This window comes from Podarcis bocagei, assembly GCF_964188305.1.
Source record: "Podarcis bocagei genome assembly, chromosome: 7".
NCBI lineage: Eukaryota > Metazoa > Chordata > Lepidosauria > Squamata > Lacertidae > Podarcis > Podarcis bocagei.
Window position 1 is genome coordinate 89,231,162 of NC_138132.1, and position 26,739 is coordinate 89,257,900.

A 26,739-nucleotide genomic window follows, 5' to 3' on the forward strand; every position below is an offset into this window, starting at 1 on the left:
CAAAAGACTGGCTAGGCTCTCCGGGCAATCCAATCAAGTGACCTGCCAGACAGGAGATAAACGAGGACAGAAAAACAACATTCAGATTTCTGTTTAGACTGCCTTTTCTGTGATGTAGGTATGATGTATCTGAGGGGTGGTCTTAGGTTACACCCCTTCTGTGACGTATGTATGATGTTACTGGGGGTGGTCTTGATCTACAGGGTGGCAATTTCAAAAGTCTTTATAAGGCCTTGCACGTCATTTTTCTGGGTTCCTCCTCCTTTCCTGCATGTGAGGGGAGCACCGTGTTGCAACAGTTAATAAAAATCAGGCTTACTAGCTGCTTTGCTTCTCAATATTCTCTGGTTGGCCTCTGTTCTTTTCTCCTACTGAAGGAAGGTGAGGACAGGTGACCCCACCTAGGCCCGAAGTCACCCCCCACCAAAGCAGGCTCAAAGCTTCTCAAAGCTTTTCAAAATCATTTTCTCAGCAGCTAAGCATCAGAAACATTCCGCTTGCTGTAACTAAAAAGATTGCAACAAGGTAGAGGACAGAGCCCATTGTCTTCTCAGGCCTTTTTCAGAACCACATTGCAACTTGCTTTCTCTCCGGGAACCATGCCAATGCACAAGAATGAAACAACGGGAACACACTGAAAACCCCCTCAACCCCTTTCCTGCCAAGAGTCCACAATAGTTCCAAGACAGCTTTCTGTACATGCTCAGGAACCTCAACATGGGGCAGGACTCCTGAGGGAGGAGAAAGGAGGAGGGAACTGGAAAGGGGTATATATGCTTGTGCACATGATTGTGAACTCGTGCATGCTTTTTGTGACTTATCACACTTGCTCCTTCTACCAGTTCATGGATGGTAGAAATAAAACCTTTTTCTCCGAAACTATTCCTTGAGTGTCTGTTGACTCCCACTTCCCTTTCCCAGGCGCACTATTTTTCCCACCCGAGGGCAAAGCCTCATAAGGCTACACTACCAATAGGGAACATTTGTAAGGACTCTATATGGGCTCTTGGATACCCCATAAGGGAAAAGGGCAATTTTTGTTTACAACAGTGCTGATGAGGAATCTGGAGGTAGTTCTTTATGTGTGGGAGAGGCAGCAGAAGGCGTGAAGGCCACAAACCCTGTAGGGGAGCAATAGACTCTGATGCATGTGTTGAAAAAATTATAGCAGCCTTGGCCACTGACCAGTCGTCAGCACGTGCTAGGACTTATTCTGGCAAAATGTTTTGTTGCGAGATCTCTGTAATAATTGTGATTTGGTGTCATACCCATTGCTGGTGCTTCTAGAAATTCCTCCCTGAGATTCCTCATCAAACTCTGGTCTTCTCTCTGCTAGAAGCTACCAGGATGGAGATAGCTGTGAGGTGGGAAACAGAAAGGACTCACATATGCTCATGTGTGGGAGACAGCACTTTCTGAATGTATGACCCAGCACAGCTGAGTGATTGACAGACAGTCCAAGAGGAATAAACTTCTCGGTGTATGGTCTTCATTTATTGTGTCACATGTATCTTTATACAAAGGCCTACTCAGTGATTTTTTTGTGCAAGTAGATAAATAGGTACCACTCTAGTGGGAAGCTAAACGGCATTTCTGTGCGCTGCTCTGGTTCACCAGAAGCGGCTTAGTCATGCTGGCCACATGACCCGGAAGCTGTCTACGGACAAACGCCAGCTCCCTTGGTCTATAGAGCGAGATGAGCACACAACCCCAGAGTCATCCGCGACTGGACCTAACGGTCAGGGGTCCCTTTACCTTTACTTAGTAAATTTATAACATATGTGTATCTTAATTTCACCCTATGTACTTGACAATCCAATAATCTGTATAGTATTCCAAGTTTTGCTTTCTCAGTTATGTTTATGATATTAAAAACCAATATGATACATTTTTTTTAAAAAAAACAAACCACAGCACCATTACGACTACAGGAATACAATGGGTAATAAATACGTTTACTGGGGAATAACAAGCTCCACTTTGCAGGGTAACACACCTTTGAAGTCAAAAGCTGAAAATGAACATCTGTAAACATGTACAGATCACCCACCTCCCATCTATAAAAAGCTTTTAAAAAAAGAAATAAATACAAAGCCCTGGTGGGTTCAGGAACTGAATTCAGGCCTGTTTGCCATCATCTACTCTTCTCCGGGTGGTCCTCTAGGTGGCAGGGACTTGATATTCAGGCCTGAGGTGCCATCCTTGCTACACCACTATCAGCAGGATGGTTAACCCATCTCTAAAGCCGCTAAAGGCTGTCCATTCCAGGTGTCTCCACCCCCCCCCACCAGAGCTGCTATCTTGTCTGTGGAGCCTTCTATGACTCCAGAAACCTTATGTTGCACAACTGATACCTGAATGCTCCTGAGACTCTGGCTCTGGGCAGGAGGTCCCTGGACAGCTGACAAAGAGGGGGAAAGGCTTCGACACGTCAGCAGAAGCTGCATCTGATTCAGGGGTGACCCATTCTGTTTCACCACCTGAGGCGAAATAGGAATTGCCGCCTCCCCACCCCCACCCCCTGCTGTGTCCCATCACCACTTCCACTACCACTGCACCCCAGCTCTCACCAAACTCAGCGAGAATCGGGGTGCTTCTCAAAGCGTTGTCACTTGGCTACTTCCCTGGGCCTGGTGGCTGGCCTGGCTCTGATCTGATGTGATCAACTGCTGAATCAGCTGGGTGAAAGGTTGAAGGAACTGGGTATGTTTAACCTGGGGAAGAGAAGACTTGAGAGCCACCTTGAAATATCTGAAGAGCTTCCATCCTCATGGAACAAGCAAGGTTGTTTCCAGGCTGTTCCAAAATTAGGGACACATTTTTTTTAAAAGAAAAAAGAAAACTCAGAATAAGTCTTTGGGTTTCCCTCAGAAACTGTCCTAGGATGCCTGCCACCACTTTGTAGGAGAGCCTTCCCCAGCCAGCTCTCTTCCAGGGGGTTTTGGACAACAACTCCCATCATCTTCAGGCTGTAGCCCAAAACCTCTGGGAGGCAGCTGGCTGGTGAAGTCTGTCCCAGGACACTGTCCTCCACACGAAGTGAGGGAGAAGACAATCGCTCCATTATTGCTTTGCTTTTCTCCCGGATCCCAGTTTTGAAGATTTGCCAGTGCTCTAGTTTTGTGAGAGCAGCATATCCATCACAACAAATGGGAAACCCAATGCTTGCAAAGCCTACAAGCTGGCATGCTCATTAATCTGTGAATTGCAGCCTATTAATATCTAAACGAGCCAAGTTAGCCAGCCAGCTGGCAGTGTGGAGAGCCACCTGCATGGCATCTATGGCCCACTGGCAGACGTTGCCCCCACCCCCTTTGGGAAATCACAATCCTGAATTCAGAGACAGGCTTCTGGCTCCTCTCATCTTCAGCCTTGGGACCAGACCCCTTCAGTTGCCGAGAACCATCTCTAGGTCATCATCACAACCCTATCTTCTTATTTTCCTTGCCCTTCCTCTATTGCATTGTCAGCAGATGTAGCAATTCATGCACAACAACTCATTATTATAAAACAATCCACCTTTTACTGTTCTTGCCACAGTACACAGCAGAAACAAGAGTCTCCCCCCCCCATCCCTGTTTAAAATAGGAGGCATGTTTTTACAAGTTAGCATTAAAGAAATTAACCTATATTCTAGTCACTTGCTAAGCTGAAATTGGAGGAGCACAGTGCGAGGTGGAGGCTAGGAGTTGTTTTGGCTGCTTCCATGCCGGTAATCCTTAAAATTATCTTCCTTATTATCCTGTGCAGCACATGTTATCCAGGCTGCCCCCTCTTCACTTTGGGCCATCTCATAATTTGGGGCAGTTCTTGAATTGGTTTGTACATAGGCATATATACAGACCTCCTTCATATGCTGCTAAACACAAGATCAAAATGAGGAGGAAAGGTGGGTTTTTACTAGATCACTAAATAAGCAGCCATGTGCAAAAATAAAATAAAATAATGCAAAGCAATAATGTATTAACGAAAATGGACAAAAACATCAGGCCATGCTCATTTCGGAGAGGGAAACAGCTAGCAAAGAAGGGCTAGCGTTCTGCTAGCGCTTAATGGGCAGAGCAGTAAAACTGGTACCTCTGTACCAGATTTCACAGTAAAAAGATCCTGAAGTAAGGCACAAATTGCAACAGAGCATGTCTTCAATATGAGAAGCGCGCAAAGGCTTGTGGCACCTGGGAGAAGAGAACCTGAATGAATTTGGCCTTTGCAGACCTTGCTCTTGCTGTGAACCTTCCAGTGTCCTGCCACACCCACATTTAAAATATCCCCAGGCCTCCAAAAACAGGAGGGGGGTGGGCTGTTGTGCTCAGGTGCTGCTTGTGGATTTCCTACAGGTATCTGGGTGGCCACTGCAAGACCTGGATGCTGGACCAGGTGGCCATTGGCCTGATCCACCAGGCTCGTCTTATGCTCTTAAATGAACAGGACCATCATAAAGTCATCTCATCCCCTTCTCTGCCACATTTCAGGGAATCCAAACTTAGCTGCCTGGGGCAAGTGCCTTTGTTTGCACCATGATCAAAACACAAAACCTAGATTCTGTATACTATGGCTAATTTCAGGAGTGGAATTTGCAGGATGCAGAAAATGACAGGACCTGCTCTGCCAACACAGAGAGACACCTCCAGATTTGCCTGGGTATAGGCACAGTAGCAGCGTAGGACCACATCATTTAAACTTTTCATAGATTCTCTTCTAGATATGCAATATGCAAAGAAGCTCTGAATAGCAAGTGGCACAGCTCACAGTTGAATGGGGTTGCAAACATACAATGCTTTGCCATTTAGGAACGAGCACAAATATTATCTGAGCACCGTTGCTGGGCGCTAGAGAATGGTGGCAGCAGATTTTTCTCTTGCACACTGTTTCTGCTGCAACAAATCTGTGACCAAGTCCTGCTCAAGTCCATCCAGAACACACCAATGCAAGGGGCAGGAAGAGACAACCTGGCCTGCTGCAGATGATCTGCGAGTTGTCCCACTAAGCCACTCAGGGTCCACCATCACCCTTTGTTTTCAGAACTGGGGAGGGTGAAGTAAAGAACTATAGCCAGGATGAGGATGAGGACTCCCGCGACCACGCCCACAAGGATGACCTTCCATTTCATGTTCTTCCAGCGCATCTGCCGAGCCACTGTGCCTGTTGTCTTGGAGAAGGCAACACTCTAGGAGGAAACAGAGAAGGGATGCAGCCTCTCTTATTCATAGGCATACAGGATTGTTAATATCCCACCCTTTTTGGAGGCTCTCCAACCCAAACTATTAATTAGAGCCACACACCCCACAATCAGTTTAGGCTTAGCCATGCTGCAGTATCTGGTGCTCACAGATGGTTCCCACTGTAGGGAGTGACACTGTCCAGGGAAAGCTGAGGCCAAGGAAAGGTTATGCAGTTCTGAAACTGCTGCAGACACGGGATTTGGATCTGGCACTGGGCGGGGGGTGCAGGGCTTGGAGCATTTCAGCTTTGGTTGAAAGGAACTAAAGGAACTGAAGACAGTAAAGGCAGGCTTCAAAAGGTGCAGAACAGAGGGATAGGGCATAGAGTTTAGCTTCTAGAGGGCGTAACAAGATGTCATCTCAGCAAACAAATGGCCCTGCCTTCACACTTGTTGAGGTCACAGGAAGGGCAGGACGTAGTTTTGGGAGAAGCACCCCCCCCCACCTTTCCCCTGTAAATGCTTTCTCCCACCACCCAACTCCTTCTGGAATCACTTTCATTTGCAAAGCCTGGCTGGGAAAATATAAAATGAGGTATTTGTAAGAGACAAGAGACATTTGCCACAAGGAAGAATTAAAGTCTCCACCAATGTCCCACAAGCCCACCTTTAGTATTATGTGTGAATATCGGGTGTGCATGCGGAATAAGTCATGAAAAGTCATTTAAAAGAGGGGAAGGGAAAACTATTTAATTTCAGAGCACATTCTCTTGGAACAGCTTTTTCGAAAGGATGCAAAACCTTCATCGTACAAAAGCCCAGTGCTCTGATTATACTGCCTTATTGACACTGTCTTATTAAATTGTATTTTATAAGTAATTTTGGGGGAAGCTGCCTTGAGATTTGGAGAAGTAGGATGCAAGTGTTAAGTAGGTAGGTAGGTAGGTAGGTAGGTAGGAAGGAAGGAAGCAAGGAAGACAATAAGATGGAAATGGACTAAATTTACACAATATGCAATTACTGGGCAGGGTTTAGATTGCCTGGTACAATATGTTATTTTTTTAAAGCATGGAGTCCACATGCTCCCTGCTGTTTCTGTTGAAATGTCATAAGATAAAGAAAAGATAATGTCATAAGAAAAGATTGATCTGGATTTGCTATCAGCAGCTCAGTGGGCAGAATTTCCATGTTCTCTACGATCCTGAGGAAAGGTTGCAACATTTGGGACTTTATAGTTTAGAGCAGGAGTAGTCAACCTTTTTATACCTGCCACCCACTAATGTATCTTTCTTGACTGTAAAATTTCCTTACTGCCCACCAGTGCCCGATGGAAGGAGCAATAGAACCCCCTACTGCCCACCTAGAATCCTGAAACGCCACTAGGGGGCGGTATGGACCAGGTTGACAACCCCTGGTTTAGAGACAAGGTGTGGAAGAGGTGACATGATAGAAGCGTATAAAAGGATGCAGGGCCTGGAGAAAGTGAGCAGAGAAAAGTTTTGCTTCCTCTTTCATAATGTTAGAACTCACAGACATCCTGTGAAGCCGAAGGTTGGGAGATTCAGGACAGATAAAATAAAAGCACTTCTTCCTGCAGTGCACAGGTAAACCACTGAACTGATGGTCACCAACTTGACTGACTTTAAAAGAGGATTAGAAAAATTATTGGAGGAGAAGGCGAATAATACCTGGCTGAGATGCTTCTGAATCCCAACTGCTGGAAACAGCAGGAGGGGAAAGTGCTCTTGTGCGCAGGTCCTGTTTGCTCAGAAGAGGTGTCTGTTTGGCCACTTTGAGAACAGGATGCTAGACTGGATAGGCATCTGGACCAGTCCAGCCTGTTCTTCTTATGTCCCTAGCCTTCGCGAACCAGGTACCCGACAGTGTTTTGGATTACAACTCCTACCAGTCCTGGCCAGGACTGCTGTCCCATCATTCCTTTCCCATTCTTTACTTTAAGAAAACAGTCCAAGGCCATCACAGCAATCCACATCTCCCCACATCTCCCCACATCTTACTTTAAGCCATGGGTAGGCAAACTAAGACCCGGGGGCTGGATCCAGCCCAATCGCCTTCTAAATCCTGCCTGTGGACAGTCCGGGAATCAGTGTGTTTTAAAATGAGTAGAATGTGCCCTTTTATTTAAAATGCATCTCTGGGTTATTTGTGGGGCATAGGAATTCATTCATCCCCCCCCCAAAAAAAAATATAGTCTGGCCCTGAGGCACAGTGGACCGGCCCCCTGCTGAAAAAGTTTGCTGACCCCTGCTTTAAGCTCTGCCAGGGAGGGGGAAGCCCAAATCAGACTGGGCCTCTTGGACTGTGACTCCGGGGGGGGGGGGGCAGCAGAAATGAACTATTTTGTCCTAATAACAGCAATTACTAGACAAAATGTCTGCAAATTGCTGGAGCTGGTGCTCCTCCTTCTTTTCATGGGAGATAGTATTAACTCACAGCTTGAACTTTAGTTGAATAGGTGCTCTTCCACTAGCAGCAAAACTCATAATAATCCTGGAAGGATTTTGAGGGTGAGTCTCTGACAAGTTGGTACAACAAAGTATGGCAAATAGCTCTTGCAGAATAAGTAAATAATAGAAGAAAATTGGCACAAAGCCTAACGCACAAAGACTCCTTTGTAATTGAAAGACACATTTTTATTACGTACACGGCTAAAAACAAAAACAGAGGACTCCCCTCACATTGTAAAACCTTTTTGTTAACATGGCTTGTTTATCACCTTCTTTGCAAGTAGTAGTCTGGGATTAGAACTCATTAGCTTATTTGGCTGATACTTTGCATGCATTACCTCAACACCAGCTTCTGGGTTAGGCTGGGATATTTAATAAAAAAGAAAACTGGAAGAAGGGAACCATTTTGGAGGGGAAGACCCACGTGATTCTCCTGCTGTCTCAAGGACTCTGGAGGAAATGCTGACGACAATCTACTGCAAACAAGGGTCCACCCATCACTTGTGGGGTGTGCAAAAGCCTACCACCCCCAGAAGTGCCTTTTGCAAAGGGGCTGCTCCCTCCCGCCCCCTTGCTGTACCTGGTTGCGAAGTTCATCTGCCCTTACATCCAGCTCGCTGAGCTTGCCCTCACGTTCCAGCACTTTGTTGTAGTTCTCCAGCATGATCTCTGTCACCTGCTCAGCCTCCCCCTGACACCGCTTCAAATTGTTTTCCCCCTGCAGAAAGAGACAGGAAGATCATAGCAGAAGGAACTCTGGTCCCTCACGCTGCTTGAGGCTGAAACACAGCAGCTGAGGGAGAGGAGTGTACGTGCGTACAGAGATAACAAGGTCTTGGAGAAACCAGGGCAGGAGGAGAGGACTGGGTCAGAACACCTGGCTGCCCTTTCAGGTCACAGGGAAGTCGGGGACCTTTTGCTCCCATGAAACTAGGAACTTGCCAGGGAGGCTCCAGGTGCAGACAAAGGCCTCTGGAGGTGTCACCTTGCCAACAAAGGCCCTATAGTCAGTGGCATAGCGTGGGTTGTCAGCACCCGGGGCAAGGCAAGTAATTTGCGCCCCCTAACCCGTGGATTTTAGCACTCGAGTGCGAGCGCAACCCCCAGATGTTGCGCCCGGTCCCCCTGACCCCCCCACGCTATGCCACTGGGGCTGGGGGCGAGCGAAGGAGCCAAGGAACCCCCCCAAGGCTCAGCTAGAATTTATTAAATTTATTATTTGCGGAGCCCCCGCGGGCCGAGGCAGCCGAAGCCCCCTCCCCTCGGGCGCCTCCCCGCCCACTCCTCTCCTTGGGCTGTAGGTGGAGCTCCAGATCCGGGCTTGGCGAGCGCCTCTCCTCCTCCCGGCCGGGTCCGGGGGCTTCCAGCCGTGCTCCGTCCTCGCCCCCCCCCCCCGCGGCTGAGACTTGCGCTGAGAGCCGGAGCCAGCGGCGCCCCCTTCTGCTGGGAGACCCTCGCCCGCCCGCCGGCTTCCTCTTGGAGGGTTTTGGGGAGCGCAGGGCGCGGCGAGGCCTCTCGGAGCTCTCCTCCCTCCCAGTCGGCAGAAGCAGCCGTCGCCTGTGGCTGGGTCAAGGGGATGGCGGCGGCGGCGGGGTGCGGAGGCTGCCCGTGCCCGGCCAGGCGTCGTGGCGGTGTCGGCGCTGCTGCAGCGGCTGCTCCTCCTGCGAGCAGTGAGTGGAGCGCAGCCGCAGCAGCGGCAGCGGGGGGCGCGCGCGCGCTAGGGCGCAAGGCTGGCGGTGGCAGCGGGGAGCCCGGCGGAGGAAGGAACTTGTCCCTTCCCTCTGGACTCGCGCCCCCCCAGATGTTGCGCCCAGTGCGGTTGGCACCCCTGGCACCCCCCACGCTACGCCACTGCCTATAGTTCAAGCTATGGTTTTCCCAGTAGTGATGTATGGAAGTGAGAGCTGGACCATAAAGAAGGCTGATCGCCAAAGAATGGATGCTTTTGAATTCTGGTGCTGGAGGAGACTCTTGAGAGTCCCATGGACTGCAAGAAGATCAAACCTCTCCATTCTGAAGGAAATCAGCCCTGAGTGCTCACTGGAAGGACAGATCCTGAAGCTGAGGCTCCAAGACTTTGGCCACCTCATGAGAAGAGAAGACTCCCTGGAAAAGACCCTGATGTTGGGAAAGATGGAGGGCACAAGGAGAAGGGGACGACAGAGGACGAGATGGTTGGACAGTGTTCTCGAAGCTACGAACATGAGTTTGACCAAACTGCGGGAGGCAGTGGAAGACAGGAGTGCCTGGCGTGCTCTGGTCCAGGGGGTCAGGAAGAGGCGGACACGACTAAACAACAACAACATGCTGGCTGGGACGGATGAGAGACGTAGTCCAACAGCATCTGGAGGGCACCAGGTTGGCAGAGGCTGTTTTAAGTCATGGAGATGGGTGGGAGGGGGTTGTTCTGGGATACAATACCACCTCAGTGGCGTAGCGTGGGTTGTCAGCACCCGGGGCAAGGCAAGTAATTTGCGCCCCCTAACCCGTGGATTTGCGCCCCCTAACCCGTGGATTTGCGCCCCTAACCCTAACCCCCAGATGTTGCGCCCGGTGCGGCCGGCCCCCCCTGCACCCCCCACGCTACGCCACTGTACCACCTTCTGTCCAAGATCGAACTCTAGTTCCACTTCTTTGTAAACCTGGATGCCTACAGCCAGAGCCATCCCCAAACCTGTTTTCCCACTTTTTCAAAAGACTTGCTTTCAACAACATAAAGGAATGGTAAGATGGACAATGGGTTCACCCTCCTAAATGCTGGCAGATTAATTGCATTTCAAAGCCAGGAGGAAGATGGGCTCCTCTTGGAGTGAGAGGAGGCAATGTGATGGTTGTTTTTGTTTGCATTTATGTTTGCATTTATGATGAAATGTACAATTGTACTTCAATTATTTTTATTTTATTATTTTTTTGGTAGAGGTTCTGCTGTCCTCTGGCAGGGGCTGCTTGGGCTCAATGGCAGGGGCGGGGCTGTCAGACGACTGCCCTAAAAAAACCTCAACAACCTTTTGTGTCTGGATTCTTCCTCTTAAAATATGGCGACCCTATTTAAGCAGCCCAGCTCAGGTGTGTGAGACTGTCTGCCAGGAGCTGGAAATTTCTGTGCTCTCTTTGTTATATGATGCTATGAGTTTGCGGAGCGGGGGCGCCTAGATCCCCCATAAATGTGTTATGAGTTTGTGGGGGGCCAGATCCCCCTTAATTCTTAGATTTAGTAAATGTTAGGAAAAAATGAATGCTTGGCGTATGAATGGAAGCTATCAGGCGCTGAATCCAGCAGCAGCAGCAGCAGGCAGGCCAGCCAGTTTCCCATGCTCAGGAGAAGATGGGTCATTATTAGCAAGGAACAAAGAGAGCGGAATACTGGGCCATTAAGAATGATTGGCAGTGCAAATGCAAATGCTGCCAACCAGCCCAGAACTGTGAGGGGAGAGAGACTTTCCGCTGGTCATTAGGCAATGCCTTTTCCACCTGCCTCCCCTGACATTCCAGCCCTGGGAGCATTTCCTAGAAATAATTTTGTAAGTTGCGTGTCCTTGTCTCTCAATTTAACCCTTTTATATGGTTCTGTAGGTTTTGTGGTATTTTATGCACTGTGATTTGCACTTATTTTTAGTGATTATAGATTAGCAGTGCTTTATTGTAACTGATGAGTGTAAACTGTTTAATTATTATTTGCTGATGTTTAATTTTACTGTTTACTATTAAATTCTAATGGATTATTGAATATTGCTTTATTTGATATGTTGTTTATTTTAAAGTTATTGTGACTTTTTATAATGGATCAGATTATTACTATTACGGTAATGTTTGATGTTTTATTCTGTTTTTATATGTGTTGGAAGCCACCCAGAATGGCTGGGGCATAAATAAAAAATAGTTGTTGTTGTCCTATTAATTCCTAAAATTTCTGACTTCCCCTAAGAATCATAGAAATGTAGAGCTGGAAGGGACCCTGAGGATCATCTAGTCCAATATTACTGGGTGATATCCTACAAAGTCTTACTCACAGTAAACCCATATAAATTAATGAGTCAATTAAAGCCCATTAATTTCAGTGTGTTCTGAGTATGACTAACTCTGGTTATCACCCATTAACTTTCTAACCAGTGAGTAAGCCCCATTTCTTTATTAACAATTCTACTTCAGGTACAGATTCCACTGGATTTTGTTAGCAAAAGAGCTACATCACCCACACATTATTTTATTTCCCCTCCCTTTCCTTCAGTTTCACCTCTTTTACCTTTTTGCCCCCCCCCCCTTTACAAAGGAACAAACAAATGTGCTAATAAATGGCATCCCTGACTTGTCTCCCCTGTGAGGTCAAAACCCAGTGAAATAAACCCATTAGTGCATATTTTTGCTTTGTTTATTCTGAAATGTATATGTCCTTCAACACCTGACCAAATTATAAAACAAAATAAGCATAATAAAAATACAATTATGGTATTAAATAAATAATTGCAGCAGAGCTGTACAAACACATGAAAAGCAAATATTTTAAAAATCATAAAATGAAAACAGCATTTTAAAACCAGCTGGTTGATGAGCCGGAAAGTCTGCTCTGCCTGGCATCATACGGCCATCAGACTTAGTACCAGATGAGCCTCCTTGGAAAAACCAGTCTGCCTGCAGGGACCACAACAGCGAGGGGCCTCTCTGCCTGCTCCCCACCCTGGTCATCACCACCCAACTCACCCGAGTAGCCATCTGGGTCTCAGAAAAGGGCTTCAGGTGTTGAATTCTATGTTCAGGGAGAAAAGGGCAGACTGGGAATAAACCTCTGGGGTGTCTTTGCACTCAGATCTGCCTTTCGCTTTTGGTTAATGCAGCCAATCTTGTATTCACAGATACCAGTTGAAATGCGTGTGCAGCTGAAATAGGTCAGATAAGGGTTTGCGTGAGATCTGCACCAACAAGATTCTCAGGCTCACAAGGGCTCCATATAAACCAAGTGGGGTGCTCTAAAAATGGCCGCAGTCCTTTGGGCAGCACTGGAGCTCCCAGGCAGCTGAGTTCACCCTGAAGGCAATACATTCTGAAGTCTCTTGGGCCCACAAACTACGGCTGGAGGCTGAAGACAGCAATACAAAAGTATAAAGGTTCAGAAGAAGTGGCAGTTGACCTGGCCTTGGTCATTCCTGGAGTGTGTCTCCCCATCTCCTGTTGGAATCAGAATTCCCCACAGGAAATGAGAAGCAAACACCAACCCATTGCCTGAAATAGCTTGTTTCCTGCTGCTGCAATGGGTGGAGGAAGGCTGAACCCACTCAGGGAACCAAGCCAAAAGCCACAGGAAACACAAAGGTCTTTTTCAAATGCTGTTTCCTTTGGAAAGCCAGGGCTGGCAGACAAGGAGCCTCAGGCAATGATCCTGGCCCAAACCAGCCTCTGCTACACCAGACTTGTGTCACGCTGGGGAGAACTCCCAAGGAAGGTGCAGGTCACTGGGAGGAGAGCTCAGGAAAGAGAGCCTTTTCCCCAAGATCCTTTGCATTTGAGGAGGGGAGGAAGAGAAAAGTGCAAGAAGAGTGGCTAAGAAAGACTCACCTGGTCTCATGGCTTTGAAGTACACCACGACACGTACAGTACAATCGCATCTTATACTCATCTAATTCAACCATGAGCAGCTGAAGGCCGCTGATTCAAATCCTGCAAGTTAAATGCGAGCAAGAGCTCAAAAGCTCTTTTGTGCTGGGTCTTCCCAGTGGCAAAAGAGCTTAAAAGCTCTATGCCTTGCTTGGGATCCAAGGCACTCTCTGTGGGCTGAGTCTGGGATGCTCCCCTGAGATAATGATGGCCCCACCAGATCTTGAGAGAGCAAACTGGGGCCTCCAGAGCTGGTACAAAGAGTATGTGCATTTCTGCATATACATGGAACCCTTGGAACCAAACTCCCATGTAAAATGTGATTGTACTGTATTTGAAAGGGTGACTCATGCTGATCCCCCAAGACCTAGAATCACTGGTCTTCAACTGGTGGGCCTGATCTGTGGTGGGTTGCAACAACACTACTACCTTGTAAATATATGTTAAAAGATTAAGAAATGGGTCCCCCCAAATGCATGTTTGGGTTAAAAGTGGGTCTTGAGTCTAAAGAGGTTGAGGATACCTGATCAAGATAATTTCTTGAAAGACATTTTGCAAAATGCTTAGAGAGTTCCATTCTGCAGTCTCTATTTGTTTCTCTCTGTGCATATTTTTGCATACCATACCAAAGTGGTGTACAATAAGACAAAAATAAGATAAAATACCAAACACTATAGACTCAGTAAACTAAGAGGAATACAGTGGTACCTCAGGTTACATACACTTCAGGTTACATACGCTTCAGGTTACAGACTCCGCTAACCCAGAAATAGTACCTCGGGTTAAGAACTTTGCTTCAGGATGAGAACAGAAATTGTGCAGCGGCGGTGCAGCAGCAGCAGGAGGCACCATTAGCTAAAGTGGTGCTTCAGGTTAAGAACAGTTTCAGGTTAAGAACGGACCTCCGGAACGAATTAGGTACTTAACCCGAGGTACCAATGTAAAACTATTTGTACAATTGTAAAACACATGTTCCACACCTTGACCCAGTCATACTTCAAGGAAAGCCGTCTTATACAAAAATATGAGGCACTATGTGTGGTAAACCTGAGGGTGTACTGAATACCTGAGCAATAGTTGCATAGTTGCCTTTCCCTCTCTGAGACTTGCCAATACTGTACCTTCATAGTGTGCCATTAAATTAACCTTCCCAGTGTCACGTAGTTGGCCTCTGTAGGTCACAAGATGCCGGTCTTTGGCCTGATCCACCTGCAGGAGCTCCTGTGGTGTTCTTCACCCCACAGACATTTCAGAAGATGAAAGCGAAAGCAAACACAAAAACCCTCGTTGGGACCTCACACAGCACTCCACATGCTTTCTCAGAGGCTTGGCCCACTATCAAGTGCCTCCTGTGCCTTCATCACAGAAGGTTGTGGCCTTTTGACAGATGAGATCCCAAAGCAGAAGAGCAGGATTAGCTGTTCCACTACAAGCATGAGAGCAAACTGGAGCAAACCCTGAGGAGCTCCACCATCTCACGGAAGGAGAGGTTTGCTGGCTCTCTTACTAGGAACGTGTTCCAAAAAGTTATTGAACCTTGCCTCCCCACAGCTCCGCCCCACACTGTGCTTACTGGGACCATCTGCTGAGAGGCTGTGTGGAAATACAGTGGTGCCTCGCAAGACGAAATTAATTCGTTCCGCAAGTTTTTTCTTCTTGCGAGTTTTTCGTCTTGCGAAGCACGGTTTCCCATAGGAATGCATTGAAAATCAATTAATGCGTTCCTAGGGAAACCGCCTTCAGACCAGGTCCGGGGACAGTCTGTCCCTCCGACCTCTTCTGAAGGCTGGGGGGGGGGGGGAACAAGGGCTTTTCTTCCCACTGCCAGCCTTCAGAAGGCTGTTCTGAAGGCTGGCGGTGGGAAGAAAAGCCCTTCTTCCCACCTCCCGCCCCGCAAGCTCCGGGGACAGGAGGGCTTTGCTGCCGACCGCCAGCATTTTAAAAGCCCCTGCTGTCCCGGGGCGATTTTAAAATGCTGGCGGGCGGGAGCGAAGCCTCCGCTGTCCCGGGGAGATTTTAAAATGCTGGGGGTCGGCAGCGAACGCTTCGCTCCCGCCCGCCAGCATTTTAAGATCGCCCGGGGCAGCGGAGAAGTCTCCGCTGTCCCGGGAAGGCAGGCGGGGGGGGGGGACTGTTGCGGGGTACCACTGTACACCGATGCACCAGCATGCACGCCCACACACACTCCTCCATCTGAGCATCTGTGCATTATTCTTTCAGCCTGGCTGCCAGCTGCTCCCCTTCCTCACTGTTGCCTCTCCTCTCACACCTGGCACTTCTAAGCCCAGACCTAATGAGGAGAGAAATCTAGCAGCAGCGTCCTCCAGGCCTAGTGCCCTCCAGCCACGCGTTGGGCCCGATGAGAGTTGTACTCCAAAACATCTGGAGGGCACAAGGTTGGGGAACACATGGCGCTGCATTATACCAACATTATACCAACTGCATTATACCAACACTGACTTGCAGCAGCTCTTCTGCTCATCATGTTTTGGGGTGGCCTTATCAATGCTGCAAACCAGTGGTTTTAGGCCTCATCTGGTTTCTTTTGTTTAATGCTACAGATTCTTAGGCGTGCATCTCATACTTAGAAATAAGCACGCACATATGCACAATAATTGCTGCAGGAATCTTTCTTTCTGTTGCCGGCAAAAAAGGCACCAGGGTCCTTGTTCTGAAGGTGGCTCTCCCATTGTGATGCAACAAACCAGGCACTTTGCTAGCAGGAGAGGAAAGCCGTCAAGAAGAGCCACCCAACTTGCTGGGAAAGGAAGGTACCTCCTCCTTCCAAGTGTTGGGCTTCCTGTGCGCAGCAGGGACTACTCTGCAGCCGGGGATGTTTATTCCCTCCTGCCAAGCTCCTATTGTTTACTGTGAGACTAATTGATTGAGGAAGGCCACAGTGTCAGAACTCTGTGAAGGAATGACCAGCTGACAGAGCACATATCTCATCTCTAACAGCAGAGTCACAGCAGACCAAGACTGAGAATACTCAAGCAGCCTCTTGTCTTTCCTGGGGAGGAAGGCAGCTGAAAAAAGTTCTGATCTCTTGGAAGTCAACAGAGGAAAAGCAGGCCAAGTCAGTAATGTGAGCCCACAGCCCTGGCAGCTTTGGAGAAGCCCCTCTCTCTCACCTCCCTGTCTGAACTGCAATAGCAACAACTCAAGGCTGGTGCCCTCCAGATGTGCTAGACTATCTTTCCTGTTAACCATGGCACCCTATGGCCATGCTCCCATCAGCTGAGACTGATCAGATCTGTGGTCCAAAACAACTGGGTGGCACTTAGCTGGGGGAAGTCTAACCCACCCCAAGGTGGAGTCAATTTTAGACAGAAAAATACTACGTTTGCACCTCTCGGTAGAAGAGGGAACTAAAACCCACATCCTTCCTGTCAAGTGGGTAAATCTTGTATGTGAAAACTGAAAACCTTCATGAAGCATTAGAGGAAGGCAAACATCTGCAGCATGTTTTCAATATCCACCCAGTGAGGCTCTCAAAGTGATTTAATGTTTCCTGCCCAGTAGGGCCCCCTGAAGCAGGCAAAGTCAGTGCCCACCAGCCGACAGGCACTCACTTCAAACCAGGCAGTCCTTGAAGAGACTGGCAAAGAGCCCTTTGCAAAAAGCCCTGCTCAGCTGATCGGTGGTGCTTCAAAGTGCGGGGCTCTCTGCAACCCCAGCTTGTTGCTGTAAAGTCCCAATAATCAGCAGGACTTCAAAGTGCTCCATCACCTGAGGTCACTCTGATGTCAGGAGACTGGCAGGTGGGCAGCTCCGCTCGCCTTTCAAATCTGGCCTGTGAGGGGTAGAGAAGATAAGGATGTGGCTCACTGGCCACCCTGGGAAAACAACATCAGCTGCCTGTCCTCTGAAGTCTGCAGAACAGTCTGTTGTGCAGCAGCCCTCATGGCGCAGAGGGAGAGGCAGAGGGAGACAACTGCCAGGTGGCAGGTGCCTGGGGATGGGGGAGCAGGCACAGCTATGTACATCACTCTGTCTGTCCTAAAGTCTTAATTTGGCCTGCTCCTCCAGTGTGGCAGAGGGTGCCTTTGGCTATAAGGGCCTGAGGCTGAGTGGGTTCAGGGGACAGGCACAGGCATGAGGGAGTGGGGAGGCGAGGGAGGGGGGAAAGGAAGAGCAGTGCGGCACGGCTGCGCCCATCTCACTGTGCAGCCCCCCATGGCGCCTGGGGTGGGCTGCTCCTCCCGCCCCCCTTTCCTCCGCCAGTGTTCTATCCAGTTCTTACTTTCAACAAATGAAGGGCTGCCATATTTCAAGAATAAAAATCCAGCTCAGAAAGCTGTTGAGCCCACACCCCAAAATGCCCCACCCCACATTTTGGAACTATTTTTAAGGAAAACGACACTGCAGACATGGATTGCCATATGTCTGGACATTTTTGACTACACTGCTTCCAACTGCAGTATTATGGGTATGTCTGGGAAATTCTGGACGTATGGCTAACAAATGAGGAGTACAAAAAAGAAGAAATATTCCTAAAACGACACTTTGAAAGAGCGAAAGACCCAGTCCAACAGAAATTGTGACTAAGGTGTACTGCTTTAGCAATGAGAGAGAATTTCGACACTGAAGGAGGTACAAAATCTCTGAATATGGCTGAGATAACTGGCTATATGACCTGTGGATATATAAGCGCATTGCGGTTGACCTATGTGCTGTTGGTGGACTATGAAAGTGAAGAAGCAACCGCGACCTTCTTACACTTGCCAGGCCCAATATCACCATTTGCTTTCCCATCTACTTTCCCATGTACTTAAGGTAGTACTTAATGAGCACACTTTGACAAAAAATGAAACATATGCAACAAATGCTCTTGAAAAGTGTTTGGTGTAAAGTATAAATAATGGAAGGATCAATGTTTTCAAACCCATTTCTTATGTGTAAGGTTTTTTTCATAATTTTGTTTGCTATGCATTTTGTTGTAATGTTCACGAAGTGAATTACTAAGAAGAATTCTGTCAAAGTGTTAATTCTATAATGCAATAGCAAGCTATCATTCAGATTTGGAACACATTTTAAAAAGAAAATCCTAGCTGTTCAGATACCTTTTAACTGAATAACTTTCTAAAGGAATGCCTGAAGTAATTGATATTATAGTGTGAAGTCTCGTTTATTCTGTTATATTTTACTCCAAGAAGACCAATTTATCCTAAATAGAACCCAATAATGCACAAAATATTTTTAAAATATGATCCCATGATGAAATTCTGCAGGTAGCTCTTAGAAATATTAAATAATCAATATTTTTTGGAAATTATAAATCATATTAATTTTTTAAATTTTAAATCTTGTAACTGAAATTTAAAATTTAAAGTAAGGCCATCATGTGACATATCATATTAAAGCCCATGAAGTTTTGAATAGATTGGTGTTTTTAGTTTTGACATTCTGGGCTGAGCATTTAAGGGTTTTTTAGGTTTTGGCGAGGCCAAATTGTCATTTTTTAAAAATTTCGAACCCTCATAGCTAAAAAATGGGATGAGATAAAAAAATTAAAATTTGAGATTTAAACTTAGTTTTGATCATTCAACAAGTGTACAGAATATTAAGAAAACTGGATGACATGAGGCAAAAAAGTTGGATCACTTGATATGGAATGACCCAGATCGTGGGAAACCCACAAGAGGATTTGAGCCCAAAAGCAGTTCTCCCCTCCTGTGGTTTCCAGCAACTGGGATTCAGAAGCATCTCCGCCTCCAAATGTGGCCAGCGGCCATCACCTTCTTCTCCATGAATTTGTCTAATTTTGAAGCCATCTCGTCTGGTGGCCCCACTGCCTCCTTCTATCTGTCCTGAATCTTCCAACATTTAGCTTCGTTGGATGTTTACGAGTTCTGGTATAGAGGAAGAAAAAAACCCTTTCTTTTTCCACTTTCTCCACATCCTGCATAATTTTACAAACTTCTATCACGTCGCCTCTTACTCGCCTTCCCTCCGAACTAAAAAGCCTCAAACGCGGCAACCTTTTCTCATAGGGGTGTCGCTCCACACCCCCCACACCCCATAACTTCGGATCTCCTTTTCTGAGCCTTTTCCAACCTTGAAATATCCTTTCTGAGCAACCGAGTTGCAATCTTAACCCCCGCCCTTACTTCGGAGTAAGCCCCATTGCATTCAACAGGGCTTCCTTCTGAGTAGAGGTGGTTAGAATTGCGCTGTAAGGCTGACGTCCAACCCGCCGCCTCCGCCCCCTACTGGCGCCAGGGCGCAACTACAGTGGTACCTCGGGTTAAGTACTTAATTCGTTCCGGAGGTCCGTACTTAACCTGAAACTGTTCTTAACCTGAAGCACCACTTTAGCTAATGGGGCCTCCCGCTGCTGCCGCGCCACCGGAGCACGATTTCTGTTCTCATCCTGAAGCAAAGTTCTTAACCCGAGGTACTATTTCTGGGTTAGCGGAGTCTGTAACCTGAAGCGTATGTAACCCGAGGTACCACTGTACCTCCAAATGACTCTGTCTGGAAGAGGCAAACACATTCTTCTGAAGGCAGCAACAAGGGGTCCTGGGTCCGGCGAAGCCACATTCTGGGGCAGCGGAGAGCCGCGCAAACTCCCGGCTGCGCCCAGATTACGAAAGAAGCTCCCGACAGAGACGCTGCCTGCCCGGCCCCTGCCCGGGGGTCTGCTCAGACTTCCGAGGCAAGCAGCGTGCGCGGGATTGGAGCCTCCGACCGAAGCGCCCCAGGGCAGCCGTCGCGGGCGCGGACCCAGCCCGCAGCGCCGCCCCCTCGGTGCCCCCGGCGTGGGCTGCCCAGAAGCCGGGAAGGAGGGCTCGCCGCCGCGGAGCTGCGCCGCCTTGCCCTCCGCCGGGTTTCCCCCTCGGAGCCGCCGCCGAGACGGACCCGACGGCTGTGCCGCCCGCCCCCTCGGACTCCTACCATGGCTGGCCCTGCGCGTCGGAGAGCTCGGCTGAGTTGCGGCGGCAGGACGGGCGCCCGCTTCTCGTCCGACTGGCGGCCACCCTGCCTTCCTGCCCCCTCAGCCGGCGGCGACGGGGCGGCGCTTCGGGTCGCGGCACCTGGAAGGGGCTCGCTTACTCCGCGCGCCGCTTTCGCTTTCCTTGGCCGGGGAGCGTCGCGGGGACGCCGGGAAAACGACCCCCGGAGGGGCGCCGCTTCGCAGCCCCAGCCAGTTCCGCGCCGGGCCGGCCCCTTCGTGGGCGTCCCCTCGCCCCAAGAGGCGCCTGAGTCCTTGGAGGGAGGCGAGGGAGCAGCCCAAGGTCACTGCCCGGCCCAAGCCGCAGGGCCAGGAGAAGACGGGAGCCCCCCAGACGCCTCCGTCGCCCCGCCAGGTGCCCCGGGGAAGCTGGACCTGAGCGCGACAGCAACACCTGTGCTTCCCAGGTACGCCGGAGGCGAAATATAACCAACCCGGCCAGTAGACACTGGCTAGTAGCCCTTCTCCTCCTCCGTGGATTTTTAAAGCTAGTGGCCATGGCTACAACCTGCTCCTTGTTCCATCGTTTAACGATAGGCCAGCTGGTTTTCCTCTCCCCGTCCTGTGTTTTCCAACATTCAACTAACTACATTGGGTCCCAGTGTTATGAGAGAGGAAGACAAAGTCATTTGTCTGTTTTCTGTACACTGTTCATAATTGTATATACATTGGTACCTCGGTTTACGAACTTAATCCGTTCTGGAAGTCCGTTCTTAAACCAAAGCCGTTCTTAAACCAAGGCACACTTTCCCTAATGAAGCCTCCCGCCGCCGCTGCCCTTCCACTGTTCAGATTCCGTTCATAGACCAAGGTAAAGTTCACAGACGGGGACACTGCTTCCAAAATTGTGGAGTTCCTAAACCGAATAGTTCTTAAGCAGGGCTGTTCTTAAACCGAGGTATCACTGTACCTCTGTCATGTGCCCTCTCCCTTGCCTTTTCTCTAAAGCCCCAAATGCCACAAGCCTTTCAAATGAGGGAATTGCTCCATCCCCTTGGTTGCCTTTTTCTGAACCATTTTCCAGCTTCAATGACCAGAAGTGGACACAGTATTCCAAGTGTGGTTGCATCATAGATTTGTATAAAAGCATTCTGATCATGCCAGCGTTATTTTAATCGTAAAGATCCCTAGCATGGAGTTTACTTTTTCACAGCTGTCACCCTCTGAGTCAACATTTTAATGCAGCCTTCAACCACAATACCAGTATATCTTTCCTGGCCATCTCAGATCCCATCAAGTGTGTATGGGAAGTTAAGAGTCGCTTTATTGCTTGCTTACATTGAATCACATTTGCTATGGTAGTATCCAATAATCTGGTCTGGAGAGATCCTTTTGGAGCAACTTGCAAACCTGTTTTGCTTTGACCACCCTAAACAATTTGGTAGCAACAGCAAACGTGGCTACTTCACTGCTCATTCCTCATGGGCATAGCGGGGGGGGGCAGCTGCTGACCAATAACTGACCAATCACATTGCAGATAGCTCGGTTCTGCCCTCACTAACATAAAACCTACCCCCCCAACATAAATCCTGGCTATGCCCATGTCACCCCTAACTCCAAGTCACTTAAAGGTAAAGGGTAAAGGGAACCCTGACCATTAGGTCCAGTCGTGACCGACTCTGGGGTTGCGCGGTCATCTTACTCTATAGGCCGAAGGAGCCGGGGTTTGTCTGCATACAGCTTCCGGGTCATGTGGCCAGCATGACCAAGCCGCTTCTGGCGAACCAGAGCAGCACACGGAAATGCCGTTTACCTTCCCGCAGGAGTGGTCCCTATTTATCTACTTGCACTTTGACGTGCTTTCGAACTGCTAGGTTGGCAGGAGCAGGGACAGAGCAATAGGAGCTCACCCCGTCGCAGGGATTCGAACCGCCGACCTTCTGATCGGCAAGCCCTAGGCTCTGTGGTTTAACCCACAGCGCCACCCGCTTCCCTAGTCACTTAGTCCAAGTCACTTAGACTAAGACTAGTCCAAGTCACTTAGGAACCGGTAAAAAATCAACAGCCCCAATACAACTCATTGGAGAACCCCATTTTTGAAAATGTAAGTAGCTTGTATTGGCTTGAAAAAGGGGTTCCGTCTCCCCTCTCTTTTATGACACATTGATATCGGAAAGCCTGGTGGAGTTGGTGTGTGTGTGTGTGTGTGTGTGTGTGAAACAGACATTACTTTTTTAAGGTAAAAATTGAAGTGCCAGTACTCTTACTTGATGCAAGCATAGAAGGTGCCAGCACAAAATGGCTGCTATGAGCAGCAAAAGAAAGAGGTGTTAGTACTCTGCTCCAGCATGAGTTGCTGTTGTTGGCATCGGTCTGTCTTGAGAGACAACGGAGGAGTGCACTCTTGGGGGTGAAGTCAAGCTCTGGAGAATTACAGCGCCTGCTGTGGCTGTGGAGACCAATATGGGAGACACATGTTTTATTGCAGCTGGGGCAGATGAAGGCATCCAGTGACATTGGGGACATGGAAAGGAACAGTGGTGCAGGGGGCCACTAGGTGGCGCATTGGAAGATGGCCGACAATACCATCTCTCCGACCCACACGGGGTAATTAAGAGGCTGTTATGGGAGTAGGCAGCCTCCCTTGTTGCCCCAAGGAAATGGGGAACACTGTCCTTGCCTGCTGTGCCCATAAATCACCCCCTAATTCGAAAGAAGGGGGTGAGGGCCCTGCCCTAGGCAGAATGCCCCCGTGTGGACATCGGCTCTCCTGGACGCTGTCTCTGATCGCGCACTAGCTGCAGCAATTTGGAATAATTAATTACAAAAGAAGCAAATGCACATATTTCAAGTGAAGAAGGGGAGTGAAGTCTGCTAATTTAAGTGACCTCTGCGAAAGAAGACGACGGGCTGGAGAAACAGGAATATTTTATGATGAAGATACACCAAAGGTGGGGTATGTTGACAACGGGGCTGAATGGGGGGGGGGAACCTTTTTTACTTTCCTTCTATGTGATTTACAAGAACCCCTCCTCATTAGAACCGTCAGTTGAACTGACCCAAGCAGGAAGATTAAGGTCTGTGTGGAGATAAACTTTAACCAAAAGTATGCTTTATGGAGACCGAGAAGCAATAAGAGCTTTTGGGAATGGCGCAGCAATTAATTCGGAGTCGCCATCTTGCCAAAGGATTTATAGCCGGGAGGAAGAACGGACTTGTTTTCAGACTGCATTCCTAGTGAATCTCCTCAGAGGTTGTGAGAAAGGAGGCAGATTGGTGAAGATTAATGACGCTAAGACTGTTTTGATGTATGGAAGTGATGTTATATGGAAAACGTCTGGATATGGTTACTGGATAAAAAAAATAATATCCACGCAGGATTACAAAATGTTCTAACCAGCTTGTGGAGACTATCAGAGGTCACAAAGAGAAAGGAAAAATAACAAGAGATGTGGAAAAATAGTAAGAAAGGACTGGATAGTACTGTGAACATCATAAGGTTAGATTTGTGGACATTAAAACAGCAGTAAGCAGCAAGAAGTTGATTGGATCCCTTCTGAACTTGAAATATGGGTACCCCCAACAAAAAATTAAAATTCGGCTGTGTAACTTGGAATTTAGGTAATTTGGTTTGATTTGATGTGATTGGTCGGTTAATAAAAAAATATTCTTTGGAAAGGAACAGTGGTGCAGTTTGGCGGCTCCATGCAAATACCGAGGCAGCAAACACTTAGATTGGCACCCAGACTCAGAAAGCCAGTTGCTGTTTTAGAGGGTGCCTTTGGGTAAAAGGCCTTTGGGTAAGAGTCCCACTCTCATTGATAACTAGGAGTAAATGTGCAGACATATACATGTGCACACACTCGCACATGGACAGACACTAATAAATGCTGCCTCGCCTCCTGTCTACGTTGTTTAAGCACAAGCAATTATTGCCAAGCCATGGTATTTTGGAGATGCTCCTGGATAGCAGGATGATGGGACAGATTTCCTTGGCAGGTGGTGAGCTTTCCTTTGCTGGAGATACTCAAGCAGAGGCGATCTGACAGGGGTCAGCAAGGTTTACCTTGCCTGGGCCAGTTCACTCCAGCAGAGATCCCTCTGTGGGCCAGATTGCACATGCACATGAGTGCTCACACCTGCAATTTCCAGCATCTGCACAGATGCAATTTCTGGCGTCTGCGCAGATGTGATTTTCAGCGTCTGCGCATGCGATTTCCAGCACCAAGGAAGTGAGTCCCCATACCGCGCTGTGCCAGTTAAGCGCAGTGCGCAAGGACTCACCAAGTGGGCGGCTCGGTTCGGGGGCAGCTCGGGGGCCGGTTAAATGGCCCCCATGGGCAGCTTGTGGCCCATGGGCCTTAGGTTGCCAACTCCTGGGTGAGAGAGCTATCTGTTAGAGATGCTGTGGTTGTATCCTGCATTGTAGATCTTGTACTGAGCAAAGAGTTGGGGTAGATGACCTCCAGCGTCCCACTCATCCCTGTGGTTTTATGAGAGCAAGCAGGTGATCCTGCTATTAGGGATTTCTTTGTTTTTACATAGAATGCAGCCTTATCTTACCTTTGTTCTCCCGTTGTTTACTCTTCAAAGTTGCCCAGTCTCCTGAGATGGCAGACACCCAGAGGACCTTCTCTGGTCACCTGCAAGGGACTGATTCTGCATGGGAGCAAGCTAATCTGTGGTCTTTTTTTAGTTGTGGTATTCAGCATCGTTCGTCTCCCCCCCCCCCGCCCTGACTTCCCTAAATGGCCTGAGGCCAGCGAGGCAACTCAACGCACACCCTTTCCCGAGGAAGCTTGGAGGTCATCTTGACTTACGACATTGTACTCCCCAAGTGGCACAGCCAGTGGAAATTAGGTTGACGGCTATGGAGAGAGTTTTCTCTCTGTGGGGGGAAGTATCCTCTCCCAACAGAAGCTTGCCTGACATGCTTTGAGCTGCAGATACACCATACATTTAAAGCACATTTTCCTCCACCCCCATAAAAAAAAATCCCAGGAATTGTAGTTTGTTAAGCATGCTGGGAACTGTAGCTCTGTGAGGGTCAAACTGCAGTCCCTGGGATTCTTTTATTGGGTGGGGAATGTGCTTTAAATGTATTCAGGGTAAGCTAGTTTCAGTGAAATTTTATTGCTGATTCAAATCAACAGTAGAAGCCACTGCAGTACCTTGTCATGGACTGAAAAGCAAAGAGACATTTAAAAATGGAAAGCGTAATGCTGGTGGCCAACAAAAGAGGTTTAAAGACTGTCTCGAGGCAAATCTTTAACAAAGTAGAATAAACACCAACAATTGGGAAACACTTGCCTGCGAGCGCTCCAATTGGGGAACAGCCTTTACCAAAGGTGTCATGGGCTTTGAAGACACTCAAACTCAGAACACAAGGGAGAAATGTGCTAAGAGGAAGGCACCATGATCAACTTCTTCCCGAGAACCAATGTCCCCACTGTGGAAGGACGTGTGAATCCAGAATTGGCCTCCAAAGTCACTTACAGACTCATTGTTAAAACCGTGTTTATGGAAGGCAATCTTACTTGGCTGCGAGTGATCGCAGAAGAAGAAGAAGAAGAAGAAGAAGAAGAAGAAGAAGAAGAAGGAAGAAGGAGGAGGAGGAGGAGGAGGAGGAAGGTATGAATGCCACAGTCCTTGTGGATAAGGCTTCCAGGGTTGTTTCCCCTGCCAGCCTTCTATCACACCCCCAGTCTCACTTTCAACATGCCCCCCCCATGCAGAGCCTCCCGCAGTGCAGGCAGCTATAGAGTGGTGCAGCATGTTGGGGGCACAGTACTTTCATTAGGCCAGCCAAAAGGCCTCAGAGTAGCAAGCCAAGCTTTCAAGTTCCCTAGGACACTTCATCAGGCTGGATGTTAAACAAAGCAGAGAGGGCAGAAGTTGACTGATGGTGAAGCCATGGATGGAGTCGCAGTCTTAAGATGGAATGCAGGAGAAAGGAGCCGACTTATTTTGATTAGGCTCTGCTAGATGCTATGCAGGTTTCAGGTTGCATCTGGCGCTGCTAAGAAACCTGAATTGTTGACCTTTGAAATACGAAATCAGGCTGTTGCTAGGATCTGTCTCCACTTTTGGGTGAAAGACACAACTTCCTTGGTAGCTGGAAAAATTTACACACACACACACACACACACACACACACACACACACACACACGTCAATTGGTCAATTCAGCTTCCATTGTTTTTCCCTTTCGTGTTAGGGTTTGCCAGCACTGGAGCTAAATGTGGATTCCTCCTGGCCTGTCTTCCCTTTAATGCACCCTTTATTGTCACCCTAGGTGCATCCCAGTGTTGTCCCAGACCTTTCCCTGGGAAAACTATGGGGCTTCTGGAGGCATGGATTCATGGAAAGTGTGAATCAGAAAAAGCCTGCATTTAAAGGGCTCACCTGTTGTTTAATGTAGATAATAAGCTTCCTGTATTTCCATTAATTCGCTGTTGTCCATATGATGTTCTCCTCCCCATCATGGCCTTCCCCACTCCTCTCCTTGTTGGAAAAAGTCGGAAATGTCCTAGCCAACACTGGGATAGGCACAGTTTGTTCTGGTGGTGAAAAAGCCTTTGTGTTTCCCACCAAAAACAACCAGGAGCCTTGTAACACTTTGAAGA

The 26,739-nt window shown here is 48.4% G+C and overlaps 2 protein-coding genes across 2 annotated transcripts in view; both read right to left on the reverse strand.

The window, feature by feature from the left end:
- Positions 1-26,739, reverse strand: part of RNF181 (ring finger protein 181) — a 166,822-nt gene that overhangs the window by 17,313 nt on the left and 122,770 nt on the right. The gene's annotated exons all lie outside the window — the stretch shown is intronic.
- On the reverse strand, positions 1,473-20,451 carry LOC308592416 (uncharacterized protein; the record flags this gene model as incomplete). Its single annotated transcript, XM_081203822.1, has 3 exons — positions 1,473-5,167; positions 8,210-8,347; positions 20,116-20,451. Coding segments are annotated over 3 exons (636 nt in total), but the record flags the coding sequence as incomplete, so codon positions are not given.